This window comes from Paralichthys olivaceus, chromosome 6, assembly GCF_024713975.1.
Source record: "Paralichthys olivaceus isolate ysfri-2021 chromosome 6, ASM2471397v2, whole genome shotgun sequence".
Classification (NCBI taxonomy): Eukaryota; Metazoa; Chordata; class Actinopteri; order Pleuronectiformes; family Paralichthyidae; genus Paralichthys; species Paralichthys olivaceus.
In genome coordinates, this window is record NC_091098.1 from 23,626,342 (window position 1) to 23,653,477 (window position 27,136).

Sequence of the window (27,136 nt, forward strand, 5' to 3'; positions counted from 1 at the left end):
GCTCTAACCTCGTCCTCAGTCTAACTTCTGGGACCATGACTCCGGTAATAAAAGATTACTCAACACTGGTTTGATTTCATTGGTAGGTCAGTAGCACGAACAGTGATGTTAACAACAGCGAAATTATTTTAGGGTCAGGCAACTACACCACAAACCACTTCTTAAAACTATGATATATATATTAATATTTATAAGTTTGTTTATTTATAGGTAGAGTAGCTTTTTCCAACCTGGTCTCAGAAGTGTTTCCAGTTCTCTTAATTTTGTGACCTACCTTTTTTCAAGATAACGTGTCTAATCTTATTTCATGAAACTGATACGTGGTCACAATGAGTCAAAGCAAGAAGAATATTTTGTCTCATTTAAGTCTGATGTGTTGAAATCATGGTAAGTGTATTTCTTTCATACAGTCAGTAAGAGAAATATATTAAAACAAAATAAAAATAACCCAAATCAAATTTAAAAAAGGACATCTGAGAAGTAAAGCAGGCTGCTTGTGTAAAGATTTGACAACAGGAATCATTTTCTCAATTCCCCTGGTCCGAGCTTTGTGTTCATTTAGTTAATCCATCAATGATAAATGATGTTGTTGATAGATTGATAATAATTATGTCAGAAACTCCGGACGTCCTTTTTCAGGTCACAAATAACTATTGGTAGTTTTCACAGCCCTAAAGTTCAAGCAGCTCTTATTGAAGGTTTATAACTGATCTGTAAAAAGTTAGAAAATGATTTATTACCATTAATACAAACATCTTTACATTTCTTGTATTACATTGCAGAGATTATATTTAACATTATGAGCAGGGCTATTTCCCTTCATTCATACAGGGGGAGTGTTTTGAATATACCACCAGGGGGCGCTGTGGGATTAAACAGACTCAGACTCTTCTCTCAGTGAAAATGGAGGCATGGCTTCTTGTTGCAACTCACTCTTTCCTGTTGTCTGTTCCGGGGTTTACTCAGCAGTTGTGTTATAATAACAGTGAGGTGGACTCAGGAGCAGACCTGCAGTTCACAGAGGGACAGTGATGCTTCCAATGTTGGTCTCATTTGATCCCAATTCTAAATACTTCCATTTATACAGGAACTATTTACCTTTCTTAAATTCTAATATATATATTCTAACTGCTCTTGTCTCAACCATAACTGGTGTCAAATGATTTCAAAACAGTTTGTTTTTGATACACGGACACACAAACTTCTGAGGTTGATGTACATGCGCCTCCGAAATAAACTAAAGACCCAAGAATGAGTTTCACCGTTGTGTACACACACCAGCACAATGGTTCCGTTTCAATCTAATAACATTTACACTGGGGAAGAACACGTCTGGAGACACTTGAATTGCTCGAGCAAACTCTTGGCTCAGGCCCGGGTGAACAAGCACAGATGATTTAGCAAGAATCTTGGCTAGAACTTCCCGTTCCTGGGAAATACGAGGCAGGCACTGTTACACGCCGTACAGGAATGCAACTGTAACAGTGAGTAATGGCACTCCCACCACTGCTCTGCTGAAGCAGGCCAGAACAAGTTGTTGTAGGAAAACTACAATCAAGGTATGACCTGGGACCGGAAGTCATTTAAAGACACAGTGTTGAAATGTCATTACATATATTCTGTTTGCTGTGATTGTCATTTTATTTCTCATTACAAATAAGTGAAATGACATTTTGAATATATGTCATCAATTCTTATGTCATCTCAGAGGCCTCTGTTTTTCTTTACATGTGATTTTAATGAGAAACTCAAGTTCATTTTTCAGGCATATGTGAAAATAAAATGAGATCTCCTGCAGTGGCCGATTACTCAGCCCAACTGTGCAAAATGCTGACTCCACAGTCACAATCGACCAGAAAGGATATCTGCCCTGCCCTGCTGACTCTGTCCCCAGTTTAGTTATTAACCTGGAACTTCCCAATGACCGGCCAGCAGTGAGGGAGGCAGGGAGGGACGATCTTTGACTGAGTCTCTTTTGTAGACATGCAGATCATTTTCACAAGGAGCGAAGCAGGGATCAGGAAATTCCTGAATGTGAGGGGAGTCAGGTCTTTCCAAGCATGACGCAGCAGAGTCTGAGTCACTGCACACGCAAGCAGTGTACAATGGAGGCATGTTACCGAGAAGTGTGAGGTGCACCATGTCTCTTCATGCCCTTATCATTTCAAAAGGAGTCAATGAGGCCTTGACAGCTTTCAGTATCGACCAGTGCCAGAACTCACTACATTTACTCAGTACTTTGACTAAGTGCATATTTGAAGCACTTCTCCTGGAATATTTAACATTTCGTTTGTTTTTACGTTTGTGCTACACTACATTTCATCGCTCATTGAAAACTTAATACATAGTCTGTACAGCAATAATGAAGCAAGCAGTTTTGTGCTATAGACTAAAGTTACGGACATCTTGCAGTAACTTGATACAGAGCATGTGAGTAGCTTAGATCAAACTTTCTGCAACAAAGCAAACAAGCAAAATATGTATTATTATGTTAAGACTTGCAGCAGAACTTTGTTTTTTTAAATTTCTCTCCAACGACCTCAATCATCTCACACCTCAGATTTATCTCACGGCCAAACTGGAGAAAAACTTAGTTAAAACCTGATCAATTAGTTAAAACGATGTCAAATTCAAGCCGGATACAACAGTAAAATGTTAAGTAAGATATCAGTCAGCCCTTTTTATGCAAAACAAGTACTTTCCCCTTTTACATTTCTAAGTAGCCATACTTTTAGCATTTATTTGTCGACCTGCATTCTTTACTTAAACATGGCATTGTATGTAGAGCATTGAACTTTTTCCTAACAAGGAACTTGATTGCTCAAATGGAAAAGCACTGTGTTGCTGCTCTCATTAAACTGCAGCCTCTCTGTCAGCGGATGATCTCTTTGGTTACTGTTGAGACATTCACCCGTGAGCAGTTCCTGTTCCTGTTCCTGTCTCCCTGCTGCTACTGTTGAGGGTCAACCGTCAGACTCACACACACACCGATGTCACAGACAGTACCTCCACTGTCATAGCTAGTGCTTGTATGTAGGTCATAGCGTAAACACTACGAGATTGGAGCTGGTGTTTCCTCCTTGGTGTACGCTTCAAAGCCTGATGACGTCGACATGTGGTCCATGTATGTTATTTGGATTAATGTTGATGTTTTCATCAGAACATCTATAGAACAGCCACTTACATCAGATGTGTGATAGTGAGTTCGCCCATGATTCCGTCTGAAAGCACTTTTGGAAATGAGGTGAAAGGTAGAATGTGATGAACGTGAGGATGGTCACATAGTTTAGTTAGTGTAGGTGGCAAATTCTATGATGCACTGTCGTCAACACACCTTACTTCCTGTTGCGTAATCTGTGCATGTCAAAACCCACACAGCCATCACACAGTTAAAAGAAGCTGGAACCTGAGATTTCATCAGAGTCGAGCTGTATGTTTTGTTATTACAGCAGCTCTTCATCTAAACAGTGTTTGGATCTGTAGAGCAATTAAAATTCAAAGAGGTCTAGTTAGAGAGAATTTAAAATAATAATAATAAAAAAGGTTTGCATTTAAAAATAAACAACAAAATAAAGTGCTTGATTTGAGAAAAAATAAATCAAAGTGTAGTTTTAGTTTCCAACTTTTTCTCAACTGCATTTTACATTTGAACAATCTTAACAAACATTAACAACTAAACAGCTTCAACACTCCTTTTCTCTTTGTTCAGTGAAAAGTAAACTCTTCCGTGTGCTGCCAGGATTTACTACCGTAAAGACTGCGCAGGTTCAAATGAGACTACCGTAAATGCAAGAAAGTTGCGCAGGTTCAAATAGAAATGTCACAATCTAATACCAGGCCTGGGTCCACACACACACACACACACACACACACACACACACACACACACACACACACACACACACACACACACACACACACACACACACACACACAAAGAAGAAGAAGAAGAAAAAAATTAATTTCTTCTAAAATGTTTTCTGTTCCTTGTTTCCACTGTGACGAAAACTTACCGAACCATGACCTCAAAACTGAGGCACGGACCGGACAGGGACTTCTGTGTTCCACTGCAGCCCTAAATCATAAAAATGTATATATTGTAGTAATATACGCACCCAGTACTGTTAGAGACCTGGTTTTCATTTCGTTTATAATTAACCAATCATTAATCATCATATAGTAGAAATGGCGTCATTATGACAATCAATTTGAAATTAAATCATTATTAGAATATAAAGCAGTAACCATGCATCAACCCTTCCGATTCTTTCAATTTAAACTGAAATAACAGACTTGAATATGATCTTTTCTCCCACGTGATTCTTCAATCATTCGTCTTTCTTAAAAAAACGTACAGTTTACAATAATTGGTGGAATGTTTGCACAGTTTAATGCAATATTTTTTAGACGTGTTCAGTACAGCAGATGACAGATTCTCACTTCCATAATATTGGTCATTTCTACTGCTGGGTTGTCAAAATAAAACAGGATGTCAACCCTTAATTGACGAGTGTGTCAGTGTGTCTGGTAATCTAGGAAAGTTTTAGATCTGAGCTTTGAGGAACAATGCCATGGCCTCAACTTTCTGTATTGGTGGAGAATTCAGCACCTTGAAGGATGAGTCAGATGTCTTCTGTGTTTCAAAGTCCTGCCATAGTGAAGTGTGTGTCTGTGCGTGTAGGAGCCAGTATGATAAGAGTGTATCAGGATTAGGTCATTGTTGGGTCATATCTGATGAGAAACTATTTGTTGAGTATTTGTTTCTGTGCTGTTTTTTGCAAATTATTTTCTTTTCTTTTCTGACCCCACTGACACGTGTAAAGCCTCTTTGGGTCTCTTAAAGGCGCTATATAAATTCAAGTTATTATTAATTATTGCTTTGTATACAATATAATCAACCTTTTAAATGATATATTGATAGAAATTATAAACTATTTGACGGTTAATATATTTATTGCTCTCAACTTCAACAAAATGTCACTGTAAAATGATGTGTGCCTAGTAATCCATCAATAATACATTGTATTAAATATTACACTATACTTTAGTACATCCTGCTTAGTTTTCTTAGAAGTACATGGTTGAAGGTAGGATTGATTTTATTGTAGTGGCATGTATATGCATTGTGGTCCTGCTACTTTTAAGTTAAATATGAATAATATCCTCTACACCTGCTTTCTTCTATAAATACATTTTAGAATATCATGTCAGGAAATAGTAAAAATGCTCATAAAAACTTGTCGGACACCAGCTCAAATACCACAAGTAGACTGATTTAAATAGATCGAGAGTGCTAAATAAATCAAATACATTTTGATCGATCACCCTGAGAAGCGTTCTTTGCACTTTTACAGCAATACTTTCTGTGGTGCTGATGAAATCTTTATACACTGTTATTTATTTTGACCTGACAGGCAAGTAAACCACCATAATCCCAATAAAATGTCGGGTGGCAAAAAATGAAACATGTTTTACATCTACAATGAACAATTTTCAAGTCAGATTCCTAAATGTAGTACAAAATCCAGTGGGAAGTGAAGTTTTAACACTTGAGTGTACTCAAACTCTTCTCACAGATGTTGCCCTAATTATTAAACCAACATTCATTTTGCAAGGGTGGCCTGTTGTTACACAAGATCTGGGCAGGGATACTTGCTCTGTAGTGACCGCAAGTTACTTCTGCTCGTCAGTTTTGCGTTCACATAGTCATCTACAGAAAAATAGCAGAAGTGTACAAAGATGTCGAAATCTTGGTTCACTTCAAGACAGATCATCTTCTGGTCGGTTTACCGTAGCTCGAGCGGCGTGGCTTCCCGTTACACCCCATGGTCCGGATATCCGATGTTCCCTTTCACAGAGGGGGAAGTGTAATCAAACAAGCAAAATCACAATGTTACTTTTTCAACCTAGATTTGTTAATATTGGTTTCAATTGTAGCTTAAAAGTCCACACAGGTCTGCCTGTTTGCGATGTCAGATATTTGAGATGTCGAGGCCCAGACATCTTGACCATTTTTTGTCTTGACTAGAGAATCATAAGAGAGATGACGACAATCAAAAATGTTTTCTTTAAATTTCAAAGCAAATATTTTTACAAAACTATTACTATCAGCAAGTTGATGTCTTCATTTGTGCTTATACGATCATTCCTTTCAGCTCTGGTTGTAAGTCAGGCTGTGGGTTACAATGAGCAAAATTCTGACCCGAATCAGATTTGAATCCTTTCTGATATCAGTTGCTAGACACATTTGAGAAACAGTAATTAGAGCGTCAGTGAGTTAACAACACCAGTTTTATCTGCAGCTAAGAGTGTGACTTCCTTTCAGTCAGCAAAACAATTCTAACTCAAAATATGCAAAAGGGATATATTAATAGAAAACAGAACAGGACCAGGACCCAGAATAGAGCTTTGAGGTACTCCACATCTTACATGTGGTGAATACGGTGTCATGAGACCACACTGGTGGTGTCTGTCAGTAATACATTATCAGATAAATTAGATGATATATTGATATTCTACATTTTACTCTCAGACTAAAAACAACAATGAAGTGATTCCACTACAAAGTATGTCTTTGTATATAATGGCTCCATTGTTTTTCAAAAACTATTCAAAACACACCTTCTTTCCAAACCGTTGCACAACAGGTTATTTTCACACGCACGCCCGCACACAGACAATATCTGATACTCACTAGAACATTAAATCTGTATCTGTGACTGAAAATAGTCCCCCTGCACATTTTAGTCCTGTTTGAGTGAAAAAACATGAAAGTATGTATTTGTGACCTCTTTTTAAAGATGTACATATTTGATAGGAACCAATGAGCTTCGGGTACACAGAGGTAGGGAAGTAGAAAATAACTAAAACACATCGATGGTTTTGGTCTTTTAATAGAAATTGTTGTCTGTAATAGAAATATTAAATGCAGTCTTATTTGATGGATTGATCAACTGTGTTAAAGGTTGTGGCTAAAAACTTCTTTTAAGTGCATTAAATAAAGATAATGTCTTTGTTACAGTTATAATGTGCTGTTTTCTGCTTTTCAAAAGAAGTTGTTCATCGTTAACTATTAAGATTTTATTTCATTAATGAATTCATCGTTTGACCAGGGCTAAATCTTCAAATGTCTTGTTTTGTTTGACCCACAGTCCTGAATTCAAACATATTCACTTTACTTTGTGGTGACAAACAAAAGCATCAGCAATATCACTGCAGGGACCATGGATACCCTGCACAATACCTTTAAAAATGTATATTTGAACATGCACAATGTGATTTTTTGACTTCTGACTTCACCTATCATATGACATCATATGATGGGGAATTATGTTTTGATGTATATGAGCTTTAGATTGTCTCAAGCACTGTCATGTATGGAGGTATCTAAGGAAATTTTCTTTTATTGACCTTTGACTAATCAGCTCCAAAACCTAATTATCTGCAGAGACACCCCCCCCCCCAAGTAATATTCATACCAGGTTCGGTGAAAATCTTTCCATGGTTATTTTTGTCTTCATTTTGCACACACCATTCATGTTACTGAATTACAACCTAAATTACCTTTTGTGTAGAGATGCCACAAAAACCTCTCTGGTCCACGTTAAGTGTTGTAGGTTGTTGACGTAAAACAGCAGCAAATGTGTCGTGTCAGCTGTGACACTGCTGAACTCAACATGTCAGAGAAACTGTACCAACGTCAGATCAAATTATTAAGTGTTCAATAAAACCACGCTGCGGCTTCAGCATCCAACTTCATCAATTAATTTGGGAAACACAATCCACTACGAAGCATAATATAATGTATAAAAATAGAAAAAAACATTTTAACATGACTCGAGGGCAATACAAAAACTCTACCATTGCACAACAGCTGGCAGTGGACATCAGCATGACAGGTGTGCTTGTGTGTGTGTGTGTGTGTGTGTGTGTGTGTGTGTGTGTATTGCTTTATCAGAGGAGTTTTTAGGAGGCCAGTTGGCCTCTGGAGGGGCTGTGATGCAATTAGGAGTTTACGGACAGACACTGCCCATTGACGGTAATATGTTGAAAAGGGGGCCGGGCTAAACGTTCAAGAAAAGAGGTCATCCTGTGTGGGAATTTCCCTGTGTCCTGTCAGCGTACGAGCCAGGAGCAGGAAAAGATTGCATGGGGCTCAAAACGGAAACGTGGGCTCATCGAAGAAAGAATGTGTAGAATGTTTGAATGGATGTGAGCCAACACGAGGGGCCACATGTGTTCTGAAACAGTCACAACAATGAAGCTATCAGAATCAGAATACCTTTATTGTCCCACAAACGGGGACATTTCTTGGATGTAAGAGTATTCACACACTGCTAAAAACATTATATATAAAAATTATATATTTTGGCCTAAAACCAGACCACAGCTACTAAGAGCTAGTGTCATGTACATGGAGGATAACAATGTCTTATTCAGAAAAGGGTGTAACATTCTTCAAGTGGTGATGTGTTGGAAAAGGAGGATATTGCACAACAGAAAAAAACTAAACTGTTCATCACTGCGTGTGTTGAAATATCCAAATGTCATCTCTCACTGCACATCAAAACAACACCACGGTTTTTAATGCTTCTTTTAGAGAGTTGAACTTTTCGGTGCCAAACACAGTGTCGTCTCTGAACAGAACCAGCAGAGTGGGTTTTTCTCTTCTTCTCGGCTCTTTGAAGTGAGAGCTGGAAAACATCCCCCACCCTGAATCGTCATGGATCACCTACAAATCCTACTGTGCTCCTTTTCTATATCTCCTCTGTCTGGGGTTTGCTGGCTCGTGCCAGATAGGTTTCATATTGTGCACACGGTAAACATGCGGTGTCGAAAGCTCTGTCAATTCTACTGCAAACCAACTGTCAACTTATTCATTATGTCTGGTGCAACCTTCTGTGTCACTCCCATCTTTAACTTCTACAATTTCTGCTGAGTGTTTACTCTCTTGGGGGTAAAGGAGGTTTGCTCAGGATTATCTGTAGCCTGCACTGACTCGCAGCCGTACGGCTCTCGGCTGTTGAAGCGTGACCTGAAGTGGTGTGAGGAGGTTAGTTGCTGATTAATTTCCATGCAACCTTGAACCCATCACTGGGCCAGTGGACCCAGCAGACTATTGACAGAGCCATGTGCTAAAGATAAAACCAACATTTCTGTGCTGCGTGCAGGGTGACAGTGTTTTTTTCCTCTTTTGTTTGCTGCCCTCAGCAGTATCGTTTCAGCTTAAATTGGTTGAATGTATTTCAGGATCTGAGGACTTCAGTGTCCAACCATTAAGTGAACAGAGGAACCAAAATGGCGGTGGCAGAGTTATCCAGTAACAGTCTGGAGTGTCTTGAAACTGAGAAATCATCTTACATTTCAGTCGCACATAAAAACAAAGGAAAAACGCCAATTCAGCCAAATATAAATCCTCAATCAGAATAAGTGAGGATGTCTGGATGTCGCTGTCTAGATGTGCTGATAGAAGCCACTGCATTTTAAATGGGGATGCATGATTACAAATAATAATATTGGTGTATTCTCTGTATTCGGCCAACTGGTGGTGACTGGATCCATAAGATTCTCTCTCATGTCTAAATTCCGACAGTGTGACGGTTTAGCTTTCAAATTTGGTACATTCGGTCGCAAATGTGCGTCATTGCCATCTGCAATATGTTGGAATCGACATGCATGGTATAATACGCGGTCGTGTGAATAGTCAAGGCGAGCTTTACATCCATGTCTGTCTGAGTCTACACACCGACTTCAAAAAAGGACAGAAAGGAAGAAATTACAAGAGAAATTGTTAAGACAAAGTATAAATCTGTTTAATTCCATAAAATATCAAGTACAATTAAAGCATTTCACCTTTTAATATTAAATAATTAGACTTATTTCATTCATTGCCAATACTATTACAAAGAGTTGCATCATTTCACTGCAGCACAACTCTTCCCTTGACAACCACTGCTGTGAATACACAAAAAGTACCAATTCACTCGCATGTATGTAAAACCTGCACAGAAATACTGCATACACCGAAATAAAAACAACAACATGGGAGAATAAAGCTAAGGTGACATGTGAAGAATCGTGAATGATTGCGCAATCCATGCACCCACTTCCTCAGTCCCATTCAAAGAGTCCTTGTAAACTGGTCGGCCGCCGTCTTCACCCGCGCAGCGAACCGTCTTCAACACTCACTCAGCGGATCAGCTGCGGCTCTAAAGTCCATCAGTGATTAGACAAGAAGCCCGGGGCTCCGTGTGCAGTCTGCGGGGGGGAGGATTCTAACACTGTCCGGTGGCAGAGAGCAGGTTGCGCAGGGTGGCCAGCTCTCTGGACAGCTGCTCCACGCGCTTCTGTAAACGATCGTTCTCTGCGGTCAGTTCCAGGACTTTGTGCTGCGTCTCCAAGTTGCGCATTTTGGCTTTGTCCCTGCTCTTCCTCACGGCCAGGTTGTTCCTCTCCCTCCTCAGCCGGTACTCCTCACTGTCCTTGTCCAGGCGCTTCTTCGCTTTGCCGCTGGACATTTTGCCGCCGTGCGACGGGGACTTGCTCCTACCTGCCGGGGCAGGTGTGCCGGGCGGGCTGGAGCAAGTCGAGGACGCGGTGGAGATGTTCCCCAGACTCCCGCTGGTGGACTGGTAGTGAAGGTAGGACCTCATGTCAAAACCAGACGAGCCGTTCTCCATCTTCGCGTCTTCTTGAGCGTCGTCTCTCTCCGCAGCAGCAGCAGCGGCGGCGGCGGCGGCGGCTCTGTAGCGACCCAGCTCCGGGCTCAGCACGCTGTCCACACGGGTCTCCTGCAGCTCCGTGTACCCCAGCGAGTAGGGCTCCCTGGGGTCCCGCAGGCTGTCGCACTGACTCGCCTCCAGGTCGCTGAGCAGCGAGTAGCTCTTGTAGTTCTGCGCTGCAACTCTCTTGATCTTGTTCTCCGCTAGGAAATCTGAGAAAACGTCCCCCTGCTGCTGCTGCGTGTGCGTCTGCGTGTGCGCCACCAGCTGCGGGCAGTGCAAAGCTGAGTCCAGGTAGGCGCTGAAGTCTATCGCTCTCTCCCGCTCCTCGATGCCCAGCTCCGACATGGAGTCGCCGAGCCTCCAGTACGAGCCGCCGCTCACGGGTCCGATAGCTCCGTCTCTACTGTGGATAGCAAAGCCGCCCGCCTCGTAGAAGCCGGCCACTTCCATGGATCTTAACACCCGCCGGATTGCAGGAGCATGGAGGGCTGAGGTGAGGTCAGCTCCAGATGTGCGACAGCGGTGAAGTGGTTCAGGTGTCGGGCCGTGGCGGGTTTAAATCCCCCCCTGGAATGACAACACTCGGTGGGGCAGATGTGAAGGGCTCGTGCTCGTGGGTCTGGAGGAATTGACAGGTCTCCGAGTCTCGTGGGGTTTTATTACGAGCGAGGGGCGGGGCTTAGCTGGGCAGGTGTGTGACGCGCAGCGAAGAGAGCCAACCGAGCACTTCCTACATCCAAGTATTTACATGTCCACATCCGAACTGTTCAGACCAACTAACTCCAACTTCTGGTTTGTCTTACAGGTGGTCGTGGGTCTCAGCAGCTGGATGTGGGACATGCCCACCCGAGGTAAAACTATTAAAAACCGAGCCAGAAGAAATTCTGAGTTGCTTATAAAGATGAAATGAGAATTACTAGACGGTGCAGTGCATCTGTCCAAAGAGATCTCATGTATAAATACAAAGAGATCTCATGTATAAATACAATTTCGTGTGTATGTTGCCAATGCAGATAAGAGAAGTTAATACTTATCGTAACGGCTTCTTGACAATCAAATGTGTTCACATTACACTACTGACCTGGTATTTTTTAACTTGCTGTGCTTTGTCTCATATGTTGTGTTGCTACTTATTGTTATCTGTAAATATTAGTGTAGTTCTAGTGTGATTTTATTTGAATGTTTATCAATTAACACATAAATGAAATAAAATGAATGTATTTTAATCTAAGCTGTGTTGTCTGAGTCTGAATATTAAAGGTTATCATCGACATCTTTGCAAGGATGCTGGGGGGGTGGGGGGTTGTTGCAGCACCTCTCAAAGAAACCAAACAAATCAATAAAAAGAGCTTTCATTTATTTTATTCTTTATAAAATTTGATTTAATTTCCGAACATTCAGTGTATCTGTGTAGATAATGTTAGGGATGGACTGAAAGGATTGTGGTTCTGTGGTGTGTTGTGATATAAACTGTTGTTAAACTGTTATAAAATGTTTTTGGCCAATCGAATTAATACATAAATCACAAGGTTGCTGCAGTGTCTTTTTTTTTTAAATTTGATGTCGTTTTACAAACTTTCTTTCAGTACCCCCAAATCACACTGCACGACTTCCAGCCTCTTCCAGAGTCTTAGTGTCTTTCACCACTATATCATGAAGGAAACTTGCACGACTCAAATGAAAACTAAAATTGAAAACACAAACCAACAACAGCCACTTCACCCAGACAACGTATGACAATTTTAACCACCACTACTTGACAACGCGTCCAGTCACGCCCCCTGCAGTCCAAACTTATCAACAAATGACAATAATGGAAAAATACAACTCAGTCAGAGTCAACCTGTTTACCATGTTCTGAGTTCATGCGTAATAACCCTCACAACAGAGATGCTCATGGAAGTACCCCTGGACATATCTCCACACAGCTGTTTCCCCACAACATTCACTGACTAGTTTCAACCAGTCTCTCTGTGGAGTGTTGTGTTTTGTTGTGGTTGAGGTTGTATAAGATGATGCATTCACTCCAAAACTGCACAAGGGGTCGGGGTGGGTGTTTAGTCAACCAATGTAGCCTGGATTACGTCTCAAGTGATTCAGTGTTTTCAAAAACACATTTTCAATACGTATAATGATGAACTTTGCTCTTAGAACAATAGAATAAAAAAATCAGAACAGACCCAGTGAATCATCTCAGATGTAAAAAACAGTCTTGGTGTCATATAAAGATGTTCAGGGCGTCTAATGAGTATTCTTAGGGGTTGTGATTGATCATTAAATAACATATATAGGTATTCAATATTAATATATAATTATCACAATAAATGTGAAATTAGTTTGTTTAAAGACTGATTATTGCTCCTGAGTAAAGGTTCTGGTTTTAAACTTATATTGACATATGTTGGACTTTTGTTATATTGCTATTGATGGCTACTATGATCACACAAACTCTAAATTCCATTGCTCTACAATGTAATGATTTAGTTTATAATCAAATTCTGCAAATACACATTTTCTGCACAAGAGGGTAAACCTGATTTAATTCATTTATAAATTCATTAAAATCAAAACAGGGATTAAAAGGAAGAATGCAGATGTAATTCCTAAGAGTATAAGCTTGCATGTATAAGTATTTTGCTTTTGCTTGAGCCTGTTCAGTCACAGCTTAATACAAAGACTGTTTGGACTTTGTTGACACAGTTTGTGTTGTTATATTTTACTGTGCTTGATGATGAGTGAATAAATCAGAAGTCAAGTCTGTTCTGGTCATTTACAGCTTCGTACACTTTGTGATCAGAGCTGAGTGATCTGGATTTTATGTAAGGTCTGAACTCCAAGTATCTACCTCATCAACATTACAACAACAGTGTCAATGTAAATGTTTAGGACGTGTGTAACTCTGCATAAACTGTTTCACTGGTACATAGCCAAAGCCACTTTTCTGTTCCGCTACATCTGCAAAACATCTGTTGCCATTCCTGGAAACATTCAGTGTATTCCACTTTATTTTGTGACGTTTGGGGCTTTACTGGTAATTTTAGCTGTTGTTTTTTTTCCATTTTTGGTTTGGATTAATTGCTAACTGCTGTTGACATATTAGGTTCACTCCATAGACAGGATGCACACAAGGCTGGGTTCATATCATATACAAGGCAAAAACTAAAAAAATATTTAATGATATCTTATATTATCTAAATAATAAAGGTCTCAAATGGGAGTAGATTCTCACAATAAGTCCTTAATCAAAACCAGGTCACAAGAAAATGAATAAGCACATTTAAGCCTGGGACTTTTGAGCCCCCTGGAGGTCAGTTGCCTGGTTGGTAATCTAGCCTTAGGCACATCTCCTGTGCTTTGGAAATAATATTACATTGTAAAATCCACTCCTTAAGTAAATTTACTTATAAGCTTTGCTCAAAATGTTGCTGATAATATTTGTACACTTGAACAGAGGCAATTATGAGTAAAAGGTGAATGTTCAAACGTAGAGTGACAATAACAGAGGGAGAGGACAGTCATAAAGTCAACATTGACTCAGTGACATTGTAAGTTGCTTTGGATAAAATCCTCAGATAAATGATATGTAATGTAATGTTATCGATTACAGGAGCAATGTTAAAAGTTATCCAACAACTATAACCAGACCCGGTGAGGCTGCAGGAGCAAAACCACTGAACATAGTGCATTAAACAACAGAGTAGATGGAGTAATAAATGAGCCAATACTGGGCACAGACCCAGAGGCTTGCGGTCAGGCCTGTACCAAGAGTCACTTTATGAAATGACCTGTTTAGTTCTCGTCTGAAATTCACGGAGTTCAGTTAAAAAAACAAAAAGAAAACAAAGAAAGTCTTTCTTAATATAAACCCCAGAACAATCAAACAAAGATACACTCAGAGTTACAACATGTCCGCACAGATACACAAGATGAACACAGAGACACAAAATAGCAAATAAAGATACAAAGAGGTACAACATGGCCACAAAGAGAAACAAAATGGCTATAATAAGAGGTACAATAACCATAAAGACACACAAAGGGTCAAAATACAACCACAAAAACAGATGAGGGGCTACAGCATGGCTACAAAGAGACACAAAAATAACCACAAAGAGACACAAAATGGCTACAAACATACAAGAAATATATATATACTGTAAAGACTCTGAATAGCCACAAACCAAACACAACCTCGTGGTTTTAAATGTGTTACATGAATAAAGTTGACAATTACCAAGAAACTCACAATGGCTACGGATAAATACCAAAACTACCACGAGGCAGAAACAACTCTGCCCTGTGTCTCTTTCAGTCTCAGCTCATGTGTAGGACGAAGGTGTTTTGCTGTTCGATGACTTTAAAAAAAAAATATATATATATATATATATATAACCCATCCATTAGCAAAGTGATGTTTTGCTTATGAACTGAGGTTTGTAACTTGAAATGTTACACACTGTGATTGGGCCACTTAACTCTTCATTTGCTTTCTTACACCAGAATCGTGATTTATAGCCAGGCAGGTCAACACATGAATTTGCTGTGTGGCGTATTTGAGCGAGTATAAATTAGATTAGAAAACAAAAACGAAATATGAAAGACATTAGAAGCTCTGGGCAGCTCACCTGTTTCTGTGTTGACGTGTTGTGTTGACGTGTTGTGTTGACATGTTGTGTTGACATGTTGTGGGGCCTGTTGCACAATCACGCAGGAAACAGAAGCCGCTCAAACACCTGCTCAGGTGGTTTTGATTGTAGTTTCAAGCCACGTGCTCGGCGACAGCTCCATCTAGCGGCAGAGAGCAGAGCTCACAGGGGCCGGGTGGGGCCCGGGAAATGCGCTTTTCACTCTCCCTTCGCTCCCATTGGCCACTCGGCTGCGTATGTAACATCGTTCCGTGCGGTGATTGGCTGCGGTGCTCACCGGCTTGCTCCCGATTGGCCGAAACCCCAGCGGTGACCGTGGGCTGAGAAAGTCGATGCTTCCGTTGGTTCCTGGCTGCGAGTGGAGACACTGAAGGGGCTGGACCCGCCGGGGAAGAAATGGCGAGGACGGTGAACGAGAACGGGTGTGGAGGGGAAACACAGAGCCCGGAGCCGCAGGGACCGGGCCGAGGAGCGGCCAGATGGGGCCCGCAGCACGCCGGGGCCCGGGAACTGGCCACCCTGTACTCGCCAGGTGAGTGGATCCGCTCACGGACACGCTCCCCCGGTTCAAGTGTCTGAGAGTGGCGTGATGTAACGACTGGCTGTGTGTAGAGTTACCAAGTCGGACTGACACTAACCCACCGGACCAACACTCACTGACACACCGGGTGATCGTTCACTGACACACCGGGTGATCGTTCACCGCTTCGACCTGACGACACCGAGCCACCGGAGACAGTTGTGGGTTAGTTCCAGTCACTGTCTTCTTGTTGTTTCTTACACAAGCGGAATCGCGTTGAATTGGTCGAATCAGTGTCGGAGTGTCGTTGTATCTTTGACATCTGGAGCTCGGAGAAGATTCTCCGGAGGATCCACCGATCAGCTCCGGGCTCAGCAGCCGCCTTGAGCTTTCGTAACAGCGGCGTTACTGAGTGTCAGCCCGCAGACTGGAAGTCACTGAGCAGCCATCACAACCGACTGAGTAACTAACAAACTACTGAGTAACTAACAAACTACTGAGTAACTAACAAACTACTGAGTAACTAACAAACTACTGAGTAACTAACAAACTAACTGAGTAACTAACAAACTAACTGAGTAACTAACAAACTACTGAGTAACTTACAAACTACTGAGTAACTAACAAACTACTGAGTAACTAACAAACTACTGAGTAACTAACAAACTAACTGAGTAACTTACAAACTACTGAGTAACTAACAAACTACTGAGTAACTTACAAACTACTGAGTAACTAACAAACTAACTGAGTAACTAACAAACTACTGAGTAACTAACAAACTACTGAGTCACTAACTGAGTAACTAACGAACTACTGAGTAACAAAGTAACTAACTGAGTAACTAACAAACTAACTGAGTACCCAACCTGCCTGCTAACTACTAATTGAGTATCAGCCTGCAGACTGAAACTCCCTGAGCAGCCATCACAACTAACAAATCATTTAGTAACTAGTTAACTAGCAAACTGAGGAACCAACAAACTAACAGAGTAACTAACAGAGTAACTAACAGAGTAGCTAACAAACTAACTGCGTACCCGACCTACCTGCTAACTAACTACCTGAGTAACCAACAAACAAACTATATTTAATATAAAGAATATTCTAAGCCCTGACTAGCTCACCTGTTTCTGTGTTGACATGCTTAGCCAGCTGAGCGAGTCCTCTCACCATTGAACTTGATAACACTAAAGTGAGTGGCCTTCCCGCCCGTTGTTCAAACACCGGACACCTTGTGAGCAGCTGAGGTCCTTACTAGCATGGGCGTATTTTAAGAAAGCGGGGTCCTGGGCTAAGACACGTGTCTCTCTGTGGTCACTTTGTGTCTTTTAATTGAGTTCTATGACTTGCAAGTATAATTGCACACAGAGGCCTGGGCAGGAATCTGTCTATGCTCAGGATCAGAATCTGAATCTGAGCGCTCTAACTTTGGAGAATTAAATGTGAATGGGGGGGGGTTGTGGGGCCTTTCTGTGAGGGGTGTACATTTCCCAGCTGCTCAACAGCGTCACGTCACAACCTTAGTGCAGAAGAATGTCTCCTGACCTCTTTATATACAGTCTATGCTCCTGACTGAGTGTCACTGTTGTAAAGAAGTATCTGATAAATAATCCTGCTGACTGGATCACTAACCTTTGGACATATTAGTGTCATTGATATGATGTCACATCAAGTTAAGTGGCTGTGACCTGGAGAAATCACATAATTGATAATCTTATCAGGAAACTGAGTGTTAAGATCGAGCAGCAGGTTGTAAAGTTGTACTAATATGTTTGCTCTTGTTTTTCTTTAAGGCAAAAGATGTCAAGAGTTGATCAGTGTCGTCCTCTGCTTCTCTCTCATGGCCTTCAATTTCTTTCACCTCCTTGCCAATTTCCATCTGGGGCATTTGTGGTACATTGTGTTGGGCATTGGTAAGTGCTGATTGAAGAATTATGTAATATCCTGTTGTTGTATTGTCAGTGCTTCATTAGTTCTTTTGTTTTTTCCAGATTTGCATCAAAACAATTGTTGTTTGTTCTCCTTTTATTTACGAGGCTTTCTTTTATACTCTCGTCCTCAAACTAATTTTTAGTGGCAGGAATACTCACCGCAGACTTTGCATCAGGACTTGTTCACTGGGGGGCCGACACATGGGGATCGGTAGACCTACCCATCTTTGGAAAGGTATTCAATCTTTTTTCAAATCAAGAATCAGTTGTTTATACTTTAAAGAATCTGTTTTTGAACCGAAAATTCATTTTTCCTGCATTTACAAAGTGTATTTCTGTGTCTGATCTGACCTGCAGGCCTTCATACGACCATTTAGAGAGCACCACATTGACCCCACAGCCATCACCCGTCACGACTTCATTGAGACCAATGGTGACAACTGCATGCTGACAATTGTCCCTCTTGCTCACATGGCCTTCAACTTCCTCACCTTCTCCCCTGGTGTGTTTTTTATCAACAAACCCAGTCTGACATCTTCTACCTCTTAAAAAATGCTGTAATCTGATCTCAACTGCTTTTTCAATGAAGCTGGAAGAAGGCAAACAAGTTTCTCTCTCAACTTATTTCCGTCTTCTTTCAATTGCAGCGGACATTTACCATTCCTACCCCTGGTATTGCTACTTATTTGCACTAGCTATCTTTGTGACCCTCACCAACCAGATCCACAAGTGGTCGCACACGTACTTCGGCCTTCCTCGTTGGGTCGTGTTGCTACAGGACTGCCACATCATCCTCCCCCGCAAGCACCACCGCATCCATCACGTCTCTCCTCATGAGACGTACTTCTGCATCACCACAGGTCCGTCTTTTTACCTCCTGATGGGGTGGGGTGTGGGGGGGACAGAAATAGCCTTGATGTTTTGAGGTAATTGGTCAGATTTGTCACTGAGGTTTGTCTCTGCAGGTTGGCTGAACTACCCACTGGAGAAGGTTGGTTTCTGGAGGAACCTGGAGGATCTCATCCAGGGTGTGACTGGCGAGAAGCCCAGGTCTGACGACCTGAAATGGGCTCAAAAAGTCAAGTAACGCTGCAGGCTTACTGCACCCTACCTCAGAAGATGCTGGCTCCGTCCAGGCTTCTCATCCCCTTTTTTGCCTCACTTAAACTGTAATTCATAGGAAGGAAAACTAACAAACAGTTTCTGATGCCATAGCTTTAAGTCTTGCACATTTTGTCTGTTTTTCAAGAGGAGGGCTTTGTCGATTGAATCTTTCATTACTTACTCATGGAGATCATTGTTTAAAATTGCAATATATCTTTAACTTACTGTATGTTTAACACCACTCATCACTTTTTTGCAGAGACTTACACAGGTTTTTGCTAAGAGGGTTTGGTTAGACGTATAATTTAAAATCTCTGTCCAAGGAGATTAAAGCATTTTCCTCAAGTCAGAAGATTCAGATGATCCCATGAAAGAATACTTGAACGCTTGAACACTTGCCTTTTTCTCCTCTTTCTCCTCCAGAGCCACAACTGTTCATTTAGAGAGTTGATGAATCTTTTATTTAGCACTTCTTTATTTTCTCTGGATCAGTCATTTTCCTCTCCACCTTATTAAGGGTCTATTTGATTTGAAGTATTAAAAATGGATTTAGGCCATAGTAAGCAGTAGGGCTGGGTGTTACAGGATGCTTTACCAATGTTGATAGCTAAAGAACAAATCAGTTGATTACTGTTACATTTCTTGACTGTTTTAAAAAGTGAGGTGATGACAACATTAGTGTTTTCTTCAGTATTAACAGTTCCCTTTGTTGATTCTAGTGACTCGCTAAAAGTCGCAATGCAGCCAGTTCAATAGTTAAGTAGACCTGAGACAATGACTACAGTTACCGTGTCAGTGCCACTTAACAGCCAAACTAGACACCAGCATGATAGACGACACGACTGACAACTGAGAAGACACATTTTACAAAATAAATAAATTGCTCATATTGCTGTCAGATACTAAACAGACATTTTCCCTTTGAATCTGTTGTTTTTTTTAGATATCATTGGTCACAAACACAGAAGATGAGATATTTTTAGGCTTCGTGGGGACGTACAGTAGTTTATTGTGAGCAAGTCTTATGGAAATCACGTAACTGTAGTCAATGTGGCTGCTAGACAATTAGAAAATATACATATATATATATATATATTTAATGCTGTTGATGTGCTGAGTCATTCTGTCCCTATACTAAATAGTCTTTCCAGATGATCACTATGTCCAGGAGAAAAGCATTGTTTGGTAAAGAGACAGTTCTATGGGAAAGAGGCATGTGCAGTCTTGTCTAGTTGCCTTATCGCTCTGTAAATGCAGCTCTTGTGTCTTTCCTTGTTGCTCTGTTTCTGTTTTAATAGCAGAACTTCTTCTGCATCTGTCTGGGGTTTGTGTCTCAGTCGGACACAGATCCTGCAAACTCTTGTGCAAACTGCATGTGACATTTACTCCATTTACACGTGGCATTAGAACACGTTTTGCTTGATCGGGTGGTGCCTCACCACTTTAAAAATACAGACACCCAAGAAGCATTGAGGACGGATTGTGATCTGATTCCCTGAACCCTCTCTGGAGGTTGCCAAGGACGCATTGTGACCATATTGAACACAAGTCTTCATGTCATTGTGTTGTTAGTCCACATTCAATGACTTCAGGGGTGGAAATAATAATCTCACATGACTGTTCTGAACCAGCAAGGTAGCAGCAGCTCAGCAGTTAGCAGCCATGAGCCAGTAAACACAACCCAGAGCAGACCTCTCCACCTTATTATTCACGACACCTGTGGATTGAGTGAAGACGGGACTTATTGAAAAGCAAGCTTTTTGTGCTGTTTGTTGATTTCGTGGAACTTTGCAAACGAGAGGAAGATGTGACGTGAGCTGGACACAGCGATCACATCTCAATGTTAATGCCTGGTGTAAACGGAGTAACTGTTTCTGTTCCTCACAAGTGAGAAGTAACTGTCCGTTTCAGAGTGAAACATTCCCAGTGAGTGATGTCGCTACAGCGACTAACGTTGCCATCTTGGTAACTGTGGCGAGTGGTGGTGGTGACGTTACAAGGGCTTCAGTGCAGGTTGACGGGGCAGGACTTTCTTCACTCCTACAGATGAGATTATGTAATTAAATTAATTGGTTGAAAGTTTTTAAAAAAAAATGCTTTAGTTACTAATCTGTAAATGTATTGTACAGCAAATAACTATGCAGTGTAATAAGAGGCCCTTAACTATACGTCTTAACTCATATGATTAGATTCAAATGCCTTTCTATTTTTAATAGTTTACACATATTTACTTAGTTGGAGAACTGGAGTTCTAAAATGTATCTACTTAAGGAACTGCATGACAAAATTAGTTTGACTAATAAAGATGTCACTTACACACGTAAGAATGCATGTGTAGAGCATGTCGGCTTGTGCAAGCAATACACTGCGTCACCAGCTTTCCTTTTGAGTTTGTTTAAAACTGACCAAGAAGGATCATGCTCACTCCAAATGAAATTAATTTTTAACTCAAAACATGACCCCAAACTTTGACCAAATTGTCCTGAGTTTGAAGAACCAAAATTTTACCTTCATTTCAAGGAAAGCATTATTAAGCTTCTGGTGTTAAACTTTAAATAGGTCATTCAATTATAGTTACTTAACTTTGAAACCAAAATTCTGTTTTGTATCATGTGATATTCCAGTTTTTGAATCCTTTATACTTGATTAGATAAAATTATTCAGCATAAATCAGCAGCAGAAGTACATGACAGATTGCATTGTACTTGTAGAGTATTGTGAGAAGCAGTTCTGTGTGCGCAAGTAGAATATTTGCTGGTAAATGAATGGCGTTATGTGTTTCTGCATCATAGTTTAAGGCCTACGTACAAAATCTAGACCTGCTTATTCTTTTTTGTTAGACAATATCATTAAGGGCAGCGGTTACTGCTGTCAGACACTTTGCAAATTCATTTTCTAAAGAGCAAGGTTCAGTTAATTGCCTTTTTATGGTGATATTTAAAAGTAATGATAAGTTTTTGTGATACTGCAAAATAAGACAGCTAAGATTTTAGACCTGAATGACCATGATTCGTTTGGACATGGACAAAATAGACTTTAAAAAACACGTTGATACTAGAATAATCTTTGCTTGGACACAGACTTGCTCTTATTGCTATTTAAGGCTGTAACATGTATTGACTTATTCTTCATTCTTACTCTCCAGATGATCTCAGGATTGTGGTTAAGATGATTAAAGTAGTTTAATATGAATTTGTAAAAAAACAAGACAAAACACCCCAATGAGTCAAAGTTAAGGCTGTTATTTATTAGATAAAAGTTGTTTCAATCACTTATTTCTTTCAGATTCTTATGGCAATATAGCCAAACGATTTTAAATACAGAATAGGTTCTGTTGTAGCCATCTATCAGTGCAGTTAACTTGGCCTCTTGTTATTGAGGTAGAGCTCATGATTCAACTGTGTGTGGTTTTTCTGCTTAGAGACAATGGGCTTTCATTAGTGGACTTGAAGGATATTTTGTGACAATGTGTGGTTAATTTAATGTTGTTCCCACTCAAAACTACTTTGTGGAAACAAAAGAAGTTGTCAGTAAGTGGGGTGGGCAGTTATTGTTGGTATGTTTGACATGCTGTGTTTGGTTTTGTAATGATCCTTGGACTTTTTATTGAATGGCCTTATTCTCTCCCTGATTGAATTAATGTAAATCTTGCCGACGACGTGGGAAAAACAATTCACTGGCTGACTTTAAATTGCCCTTCTTTTGCCTCTCAATTCTTCTGAGGCAAGACCCTTATGGATGTTGTAGTTGGTTATATTTGCTGGTGGTGATGGAGTTTTAGATATCAGAATAATGCCTCGATGCCTTTTTGTTCTCTTCCATGTGGGAGACTTACAATGTATATATTAAACTGTATTTATAAATAAACTAAAATAAACAGTTGATTATTGCTGCTTCTCGTTTTGTCTCATGCCGTTCTTTCTGTACTTGTTTTAGTTTAAAGATTCTTTACATCATTTCCCTCTTTTTTGCCTCCATAAACTCCATTAATGCATGATATAGGTGTTTTACAAGATGATATTTTGACAAGTCACAGTAACAAAAACAAAGTGCTAAAATACATTCACAGATTTCTTTTTATTTTTTAGAAATATATAATAATACAGTCTTAAAAAGGCCTATTTCTATTGCCTAGATGTAGTTGAACCTGTTGGGAAGTGAACCTCTGTCGAGCCTATTTAAAGGATAATACACAAGGTAATTTCTTATTTTAATTTGTGTGCCTAGTTAATGACCTTCTGACAGCTTTACACGTAGTAAATATTAAAACAAAAGTAAACAGTGTTCACGAGTAGAGTCGTTTACATTTGTCCTAGAGCGTGTTTCCAGCAGCAGGGTGCTGTAGGTGGTAATAAGGTGATCAAATAAACCAGTAATAGAGTAATAAAAACTACACTGATTGTTAAAGTACTGACGGCACATTTCACATGAGGCCTAATAAACCAAAATAAGCAAAATGCAAAAGGACAAATTTAAGCATCGTCGTTAAAAAACCAATGAATTAAAACCATTAAACGAGTTCTTCTCACTGTTTAGTTCTAATGGTGAACAACAATAAAACGTGACGTCAGCACAGCGACAGAGGAACGCGTGCTTTGCGTTTCTTCCACGCGCACGCCCCGTGTGCCCACAATGGTAATAACAACGTGCGCGCTCCCGCTGAGCAGCGACAAGATGGCGGTCGCCGCCGGATCAGGTAAATCATCCCGAGAAAACAAATCACAATGAGACGGTGTCGTCGATGAACCAGGCGGCGTGAGTTTTCACACGCGAGGCGACAGAGCTTCGTGACCGGGCTCCACTGCGCACCGACGCACCGGCTCCGTGCTAAGCTACATGCTAGCGCGGAGCCGCCTGAGAGAATGAATAGGAAGCGCCGCGGTAGCTAAGCTAACGTGAGTGGAGTCGGATGCGAGGATGTGACAGAACGACCGTCGAGAAATTGGATTTCAGGTGGTTTCAAGCGACGTGGGCATCAAACAGCAGTTACGCACACGCGTGTGACAGCGTTACCGGCCGGCTTTTCATCTATTGACGTGTAACGGTGGAGACGCAGCCACAGCTTCTCTAACGGCCGGGTGATGTTAGCTTATTTGCGGTATCGAGCAGGAAACCGATGGCGGATGTGTGTGTGTGTGTGTGTTAAAAACCGAATAACAAACCGTGGAGCCTGCGAGTGCTTCATGCGGGGAACGCAGACTCACTGGCCCGGCTCGTGGAGACACTGAGTTTCAGTGGAGCTCCGGAGCCTGATGGCTGCACACCAGCTGACGGTGCCACTGTTTTTGCATGACGGCCCGGTGCAGCTGCACCATCACACCTCACTGCAGAGGCCAGTGATGCAGCACCGTCACTGCCAGATGTTTCACCCGGAGCAAATAAATCATTGCTCCCTCTGAAGGCTGATGAAAGGTGGTCAAATCAAGATGTCTGTGATTCACTGTGTCTGTGGCAGGACGAAGGGGAGCTGACTCCACCTGTCGTGGAGGGGAAGGTGCAGCCGCGTTTGGGTGTAACAGCTGTGTGTTGGTGTGTTTGTCCTCACGCAGGCGTTCAAGTTCCTCGCAATTTCCGGCTCTTGGAAGAGCTGGAGGAAGGTCAGAAAGGTGTGGGAGACGGGACGGTGAGCTGGGGTCTGGAGGATGACGAGGACATGACCTTAACACGGTGGAGAGGAGTGATCCTCGGCCCTCCGAGGGTGAGTGGTGCAGCTGTTTTAAAAAAAATAAAAGCTCCCTGCACAGTCCTCGTTCCAGCAGGAGACAAACTGTCATGTAGGCAGAAGGTCTCAGTGTCTGCTGTGCACTGCTGTGAGTGAATATCTCTGCTTGGATTTTAAACTGGTGCAAAGGGACAGAGTGTGATGAATGATGCTGCATTAATTAGCAAAGTGAATTTGATTTGAGGCGATGGAGCAATAAAATAATTAAGTGAAGAGGAAATATCACCACACATTATCACAAAATGACTGGAAGCAACAGGTTTCTGTCATTATTATAAATTCCATTTTGCAATCAACATTTAATTGTTGATTATTTTGAATGCTGCAGCTTAATATGCATCTGTAATGAATATTAACAGACCTCAGCAGATTAGGACATTTTTTAAGAGGATGGTGGATATTAACTTATGACAGACTAGAGTTTACAAGTCTGAAAATGACTCTGATGTGTACTGTGCTGTCCTCTCCCCTCTCCCCTCTTGTTTCTGTCCACAGACAAGCTATGAAAACAGGATGTACAATCTGAAGGTTGAATGTGGGCCAGGGTACCCAGAGTCCCCACCGTTTGTCAAATTCGTGACAAAAATAAACTTGAATGGCGTGCACACCTCCAGCGGGGTGGTATGTAAATCTTCTGAAGCGTGTGTTATTCTGTGTTATGAAGTCCGTAGGCTTTTAGAAAGAGATGATAATTGATGCTCCTGTCAGTTGTTCAATTGCAGAAACACAACATCCACCAATTTATATCGTAGTGAATATTTTTTTAATCATGCATTTATCTTGTGGGGAGAACGGATTGGAACATGAAGGAAGTCATGAGACTTAAATTGGCAAGCCTCACAACGTTTCCTGACTGTGAACTGCATCGCAAAAATGCTAAACATCATGGGAGAGCTAAAGGCGTGGCACCATATTAATCCTCCCTCGTCTGTCCTCCAGGTTGACATGCATGCGGTGACTGCACTGGCCAAGTGGCAGAACTCCTACAGCATCCGGATGGTGCTGCTGGAGCTGCGACGGCTCATGACGTGCAAGGAGAACATGAAGCTTCCTCAGCCACCTGAGGGCCAGATCTACACCAACTGAGCCCCTTCGACGTTTGGCTCCACCTTTTTCTCCTCTTCTTCTCCTCCCCGCTCCCTTCCAACTCTTATAATTTGCTTTCATCCCTTTACCCCCCCCCCCATCATCCGCCATGTGGCATTCCACCTCCTGCCCATACTTAGGCTGAGCATGTACACACACACGCACACACACACACACACACATATATATAAAACACACACACATATAATAGAGCATTCATGAAAAATTCATTCCAGGCCCCGACCCCCTCCCTCTCCCATCACTGGAGTGCTGGGCGGACTTGATGTGACGAGGCAGGCGGAGTCCTCAGTCCACACCAGATGTGATCATTCGAATACTGTACATCTTACTAATCTTCTTTTTATTATTATTTGTTAAAAATAATGCAGATTGTACAATAACATAAATAATCTTATTGAGTGTACCTCTTTGTCTGTTGCCTTTTTGTAACATTAAAATCGGCCACTTAACACAGTTGCACATGGTTCACTAGACGGTGTGTTGCTGTTCATCATGAGATAATCTTCTTCACATACAAACCCCAATATGCAAAACCAAGTTTAACCTGGTGATGTTAAGAATGTCTTGTCATGTGGTCAGATGTCTGATGAAATATTTACTTCACTGTGTGTTGACATGGGCTTGCACACTTTGTTTTCAAGTAAATGCACGACTGCAGCTCAGCAAGGTGCCAAGAAGTGGTCACCTGGATCTCACGTTTTCTTTTCTTCTATGTAAGAACTGTCCAAAGTAAACATTTTTATCCACACCACTATATCTGAACTTAATATCTATATGGGCATAGTCTGCATATCTGCTGTAGCTCTGCATAAGTCCCAATGAAACCATGCTTGAAAGTAGAAGTGAAATCAGCTACCTCTTTTGGTCCTGTGTAACGTCAGATGAGTTATCCGACCTGTGAAACTGTCTTTGCTTCTTCATGTGACAATTTGTTTTTCTTTCTCCACATCATTCATAAATCTTACTTTATGCTGTTCATGCATTTGTGTCTTTGTAGATCACTATGAGTTCGGTGGCGTGACAGTTTAAATGCAGAACGGCAGAACGACTGTTTATGTAACGTATGTGCTTGAATGACCCAAGCGGAATCTTTGGAAATGTGATGCAAGACCACTTAAAGTCACAAAGAGTTTCACTTGTGGTTTTGAGTGTAATACTTGATACTGATTTGACTTTGAAGTATTGGGTGGATTGTCATGAAATTAAGACACGTTGCTTCCTTCAAGATAAACTTCAAGACCTTGGATGAGCCCTTAATCTTCTTTTTTAAAATGTAAAATCAGGTCCAAATGTTAATTTGTCCAGCACTTCAACCTCAGATTTACTACACTGCTTAGTGAAGATGATCAAATGTTAACATACTCAGGAGCTATACTATT

The 27,136-nt window shown here is 41.1% G+C and overlaps 3 protein-coding genes across 6 annotated transcripts; 2 read left to right on the forward strand and 1 right to left on the reverse strand.

Moving 5' to 3' along the window:
- Positions 1-9,790: 9,790 nt before the first annotated feature.
- cebpb (CCAAT enhancer binding protein beta) lies at positions 9,791-12,064 on the reverse strand. The gene has a single exon (XM_020104710.2). It carries the CDS (start codon positions 11,172-11,174, stop codon positions 10,275-10,277), a length of 900 nt encoding a protein of 299 aa, XP_019960269.1. The 5' UTR covers positions 11,175-12,064; the 3' UTR covers positions 9,791-10,274.
- A 3,509-nt stretch (positions 12,065-15,573) lies between these two features.
- peds1 (plasmanylethanolamine desaturase 1) lies at positions 15,574-22,817 on the forward strand. Its single transcript, XM_020104712.2, has 6 exons — positions 15,574-15,902; positions 17,687-17,806; positions 17,968-18,059; positions 18,182-18,326; positions 18,472-18,684; positions 18,790-22,817. The coding sequence occupies exons 1-6, from the start codon at positions 15,767-15,769 to the stop codon at positions 18,909-18,911; spliced, it is 828 nt and encodes a 275-aa protein (XP_019960271.1). The 5' UTR covers positions 15,574-15,766; the 3' UTR covers positions 18,912-22,817.
- Positions 22,818-23,465: 648 nt separating this feature from the next.
- On the forward strand, positions 23,466-26,160 carry LOC109640618 (ubiquitin-conjugating enzyme E2 variant 1-like). 4 transcript variants are annotated; one of them, XM_020104713.2, is made up of 4 exons: positions 23,466-23,624; positions 24,478-24,626; positions 25,146-25,271; positions 25,590-26,160. In XM_020104713.2, exons 1-4 carry the CDS (start codon positions 23,561-23,563, stop codon positions 25,734-25,736), a joined length of 486 nt encoding a protein of 161 aa, XP_019960272.2. In that variant the 5' UTR covers positions 23,466-23,560; the 3' UTR covers positions 25,737-26,160. The 4 variants fall into 4 exon arrangements, with proteins under 4 accessions (XP_019960272.2, XP_019960274.1, XP_019960273.1 ...); XM_020104715.2 differs by having other exon boundaries at positions 23,587-23,823; XM_020104714.2 differs by lacking the exon at positions 23,466-23,624 and adding an exon at positions 23,627-24,340.
- Positions 26,161-27,136: the final 976 nt, after the last annotated feature.